The 5,725-nt window shown below is 65.4% G+C and overlaps 1 protein-coding gene across 1 annotated transcript in view; it reads left to right on the top strand.

Moving 5' to 3' along the window:
- Positions 1-301: 301 nt before the first annotated feature.
- Positions 302-5,725, top strand: part of LOC104282425 (ejaculatory bulb-specific protein 1-like) — an 8,482-nt gene continuing 3,058 nt past the window's right edge. The window contains exons 1-3 of the mRNA XM_009880517.1: positions 302-357; positions 4,993-5,052; positions 5,329-5,424. Coding sequence (XP_009878819.1) covers positions 302-357; positions 4,993-5,052; positions 5,329-5,424 — 212 coding nt within the window. The remainder of the gene's footprint in view (positions 358-4,992; positions 5,053-5,328; positions 5,425-5,725) is intronic.

Consider the following 5,725-nt stretch of genomic DNA (forward strand, 5'->3'; position numbering starts at 1 on the left):
TCAAAGGTGACGGCGAGAGTGACGTAGAGCAACCTGGAACAACCCAGCGCTGACATCGAGGGCATTAACCACTTCCCCGCCGCAGTGCTCATCGTCCTGTCCACCCGTCGGGGTCTCGCTGCTCCCATCCGCTGGGGCGCATCGCTCTCGCACAAGGCGGGGAGTGTGCGCACGGGAGCGTGCGATGTTTGTGCCCTTCCACGTTGCCGCCTTCGCACCGCTGATGGGCTCTTCCCTTCTGGATCGGCTCTTGCCCATCTTGCCTCCGCGGGGTTGCCTCGTCTTTAAAAACCTGACCGGCATGTCTAACCCTCGGACAACCATCCAGCCCTTGCACAACTACCTAGTTCTTGCACGGTGGATCATCGCTACCCGCGGCCCTCGTGCGCCTACTCGTTGCACGCCTGGCCCGTGCATCTCTGCTCCGTGCACAGCGGATCCAACCCTTGAGCTCTGCCACAGCTGCCCAGCCCTTGCATGGATGCTTAGCCATAGCCTATCCAGCCCTTGCACACCCAGCCCTTGCACACCCGGCCCTTGCACACCACTCTGGCCTTTGCACACTCACCCCTACCCCAGTGGTCCAGCCCTGGCACATGCAGCCCTTGCACAAGAGTCAGGCTCTTGCCTGCCTGCCTAGTGTTGGCACATCCAGCTCTTGCACACTCAAGCCTCGTGCAACTGTCTGGAGCTAGCACAGCTGTCCAGCCCTTGCACAGCTGGTGCTTGCACATCCAGCTCTTGCACGACTGCCTGACTCTTGCACAGATGCCCAGCCCTGGCACATTCAGCCCTTGCACACCCAACCCTCGCATGCCCAGGGCTGGCACTGCCACACCTTGCACACCTGGGCCTTCCACAACTGCCCGATCCTTGCGCAGCCGCCCATCCCTGGCACGTCCAACCCTTGCACACCCAGTCTTTGCATGACTGCCCAGCCCTTGCACAGCTGTCCTGATGTGGCACATACACCCCTTGCACAACTACCCGACCCTTGCACAGATGTCCATCCCTGCCACACTCAGACCTTGCACGACTCTCCTGCCCTGGCACATCCAGCCATTGCATACCCAGCACTGGCACGGCCACTCCATGCACATCTGGACCTTGCACACCTGCCCACTGCTGACATGGCCAGTCCTTGCACACCCAGCCCTTGCACACCCAACCCTGGTGTAACTGCATGACCCTTGCACAGCCACCCACCCCTGGCACACCCACCCAGCCATTGCACAACTGCCCTGCTCTGGCACGTCCAGCCCTTTTGTGACTGCCCAGCCCTTTCACAGCTGCCCAGATGCAGCACATCCACCCCTGGCACATCTGGCCCTTGCACAACTGCACATCCCTGGTACATCCAGCCGATCCCTGGCACATCCAGTTTTTGCACATCCAGCCCTTGCCTGCCTGGCCGTGTCACACTCATCCCTGCGACACCCGGTCCAGGGACACCCAGTCCAGGGACACCCATCCCCTGCACACCCATCCTCATCTACCCACCCCCCCGTCACCCAGATCGGGGACACCCATCCCCGGGTCACCCACCGCTGGGTCACCGAGGCTGGGGACACCCAACCCCGTGTCACTCAGCCCTGGGACACCCATGCTGGGGACACCCAGTCTCAGGATACCCACCCTCGGGTCACCCAGGCTGGGGACATCCATCCCCAGGTCACCCACCCGTGGGTCACCCACCCCTGGGTCACCCAGTCCGGGGACACCCACTCCCTTGTCACCCAGCCTGGGGACAGCCATCCCACATCCACCCCTGGCACATCTGGCCCTTGCACAACTGCACATCCCTGGCACATCCAGCCGATTCCTGGCACATCCAGTTTTTGCACATCCAGCCCTTGCCTGCCTGGCCGTGTCACACTCATCCCTGCGGCACCCGGTCCAGGGACACCCAGTCCAGGGACACCCATCCCCTGCACACCCATCCTCATCCACCCACCCCCCTGTCACCCAGATCGGGGACACCCACCCTCGTGTCACCCACCGCTGGGTCACCCATGCTGGGGACACCCATCCCTGGGTCACCCACCGCTGGGTCACCGAGGCTGGGGACACCCAACCCCGTGTCACTCAGCCCTGGGACACCCATGCTGGGGACACCCAGTCTCAGGATACCCACCCTCGGGTCACCCAGGCTGGGGACATCCATCCCCAGGTCACCCACCCGTGGGTCACCCACCCCTGGGTCACCCAGTCTGGGGACACCCACTCCCTTGTCACCCAGGCTGGGGACACCCATCCCCGGGTCACCCACCCCTGGGTCACCGAGGCTGGGTCACCCAGTCTGGGGTCACCCAGTCCAGGGACACCCTCCTCCGGGTCACCCATCCCCCGGGTCACCCATCCCCCGGGTCACCCATCCCCCGGGTCACCCAGTTTGGGGACAACCACCCCTGTGTTACCCAGTCCTGGGACGCCCATGCTGAAGACACACGGTCCTGGGACACCCACCCCCGTGTCACCTAGGCTGGGGTCACCCACCCCCGGGTCACCCATTCCGGGGTCATCCATCCTCGGGTCACCCAGGCTGGGGGAACTCTTGCACAGATGCCCAGCCCTGGCACATTCAGCCCTTGCACACCCAACCCTCGCATGCCCAGGGCTGGCACTGCCACACCTTGCACACCTGGGCCTTCCACAACTGCCCGATCCTTGCGCAGCCGCCCATCCCTGGCACGTCCAACCCTTGCACACCCAGTCTTTGCATGACTGCCCAGCCCTTGCACAGCTGTCCTGATGTGGCACATACACCCCTTGCACAACTACCCGACCCTTGCACAGATGTCCATCCCTGCCACACTCAGACCTTGCACGACTCTCCTGCCCTGGCACATCCAGCCATTGCATACCCAGCACTGGCACGGCCACTCCATGCACATCTGGACCTTGCACACCTGCCCACTGCTGACATGGCCAGTCCTTGCACACCCAGCCCTTGCACACCCAACCCTGGTGTAACTGCATGACCCTTGCACAGCCACCCACCCCTGGCACACCCACCCAGCCATTGCACAACTGCCCTGCTCTGGCACGTCCAGCCCTTTTGTGACTGCCCAGCCCTTTCACAGCTGCCCAGATGCAGCACATCCACCCCTGGCACATCTGGCCCTTGCACAACTGCACATCCCTGGTACATCCAGCCGATCCCTGGCACATCCAGTTTTTGCACATCCAGCCCTTGCCTGCCTGGCCGTGTCACACTCATCCCTGCGGCACCCGGTCCAGGGACACCCAGTCCAGGGACACCCATCCCCTGCACACCCATCCTCATCTACCCACCCCCCCGTCACCCAGATCGGGGACACCCATCCCCGGGTCACCCACCGCTGGGTCACCGAGGCTGGGGACACCCAACCCCGTGTCACTCAGCCCTGGGACACCCATGCTGGGGACACCCAGTCTCAGGATACCCAACCTCGGGTCACCCAGGCTGGGGACATCCATCCCCAGGTCACCCACCCGTGGGTCACCCACCCCTGGGTCACCCAGTCTGGGGACACCCACTCCCTTGTCACCCAGGCTGGGGACACCCATCCCCGGGTCACCCACCCCTGGGTCACCGAGGCTGGGTCACCCAGTCTGGGGTCACCCAGTCCAGGGACACCCTCCTCCGGGTCACCCATCCCCCGGGTCACCCATCCCCCGGGTCACCCAGTTTGGGGACAACCACCCCTGTGTTACCCAGTCCTGGGACGCCCATGCTGAAGACACCCGGTCCTGGGACACCCACCCCCGTGTCACCTAGGCTGGGGTCACCCACCCCCGGGTCACCCATTCCGGGGTCATCCATCCTCGGGTCACCCAGGCTGGGGACACCCATCCCCAGGTCACCCACCGCTGGGTCCCCCAGGACGGGGACACCAAAGTTGGGGACACCCCAGCTGGGGATACCCATCCCCTGCCCACCCAGCCCTGGGACGCCCATGCTGGGGACAACGAGTCCGAGGACACCCACCCTCGGGTCACCCAGGCTGGGGACACCCATCGCTGGGTCTCTCCTGGGACACCCACCCCCGTGTCACCTAGGCTGGGGTCACCCCCCCCCGGGTCACCCATTCCGGGGTCATCCATCCTCGGGTCACCCAGGCTGGGGACACCCATCCCCAGGTCACCCACCGTCAGGTCCCCCAGGACGGGGACACCAAAGTTGGGGACACCCCAGCTGGGGATACCCATCCCCTGCCCACCCAGCCCTGGGACGCCCATGCTGGGGACAACGAGTCCGAGGACACCCACCCTCGGGTCACCCAGGCTGGGGACACCCATCGCTGGGTCTCCCACCCCAATGTCACCCAGATCGGGGACACCCACTCCAGCCCTTTTGTGACTGCCCAGCCCTTTCACAGCTGCCCAGATGCAGCACATCCACCCCTGGCACATCTGGCCCTTGCACAACTGCACATCCCTGGTACATCCAGCCGATCCCTGGCACATCCAGTTTTTGCACATCCAGCCCTTGCCTGCCTGGCCGTGTCACACTCATCCCTGCGGCACCCGGTCCAGGGACACCCAGTCCAGGGACACCCATCCCCTGCACACCCATCCTCATCTACCCACCCCCCCGTCACCCAGATCGGGGACACCCATCCCCGGGTCACCCACCGCTGGGTCACCGAGGCTGGGGACACCCAACCCCGTGTCACTCAGCCCTGGGACACCCATGCTGGGGACACCCAGTCTCAGGATACCCAACCTCGGGTCACCCAGGCTGGGGACATCCATCCCCAGGTCACCCAGGCTGGGGACATCCATCCCCAGGTCACCCACCCGTGGGTCACCCACCCCTGGGTCACCCAGTCTGGGGACACCCACTCCCTTGTCACCCAGGCTGGGGACACCCATCCCCGGGTCACCCACCCCTGGGTCACCGAGGCTGGGTCACCCAGTCTGGGGTCACCCAGTCCAGGGACACCCTCCTCCGGGTCACCCATCCCCCGGGTCACCCAGTTTGGGGACAACCACCCCTGTGTTACCCAGTCCTGGGACGCCCATGCTGAAGACACCCGGTCCTGGGACACCCACCCCCGTGTCACCTAGGCTGGGGTCACCCACCCCCGGGTCACCCATTCCGGGGTCATCCATCCTCGGGTCACCCAGGCTGGGGACACCCATCCCCGGGTCACCCACCCCTAGGGCCCCCAGGACGGGGCCCCCAAAGTTAGTCTGGGGTCACCCAGTCCAGGGACACCCTCCTCCGGGTCACCCATCCCCCGGGTCACCCAGTTTGGGGACAACCACCCCTGTGTTACCCAGTCCTGGGACGCCCATGCTGAAGACACCCGGTCCTGGGACACCCACCCCCGTGTCACCTAGGCTGGGGTCACCCACCCCCGGGTCACCCATTCCGGGGTCATCCATCCTCGGGTCACCCAGGCTGGGGACACCCATCCCCAGGTCACCCACCGTCAGGTCCCCCAGGACGGGGACACCAAAGTTGGGGACACCCCAGCTGGGGATACCCATCCCCTGCCCACCCAGCCCTGGGACGCCCATGCTGGGGACAACGAGTCCGAGGACACCCACCCTCGGGTCACCCAGGCTGGGGACACCCATCTCTGGGTCTCCCACCCCAATGTCACCCAGATCGGGGACACCCACCCCTGGGTCACCCACCGCCGGGTCACCCATGCTGGGGACACCCAGTCCGGGGTCACCCACCCTCGGGTCACTCAGTCCGGGGTCACCCACCCCAGCTCCCCCCTTCCCTCCC

Source organism: Charadrius vociferus, unplaced genomic scaffold (genome assembly GCF_000708025.1).
Source record: "Charadrius vociferus isolate BGI_N301 unplaced genomic scaffold, ASM70802v2 scaffold12, whole genome shotgun sequence".
NCBI lineage: Eukaryota > Metazoa > Chordata > Aves > Charadriiformes > Charadriidae > Charadrius > Charadrius vociferus.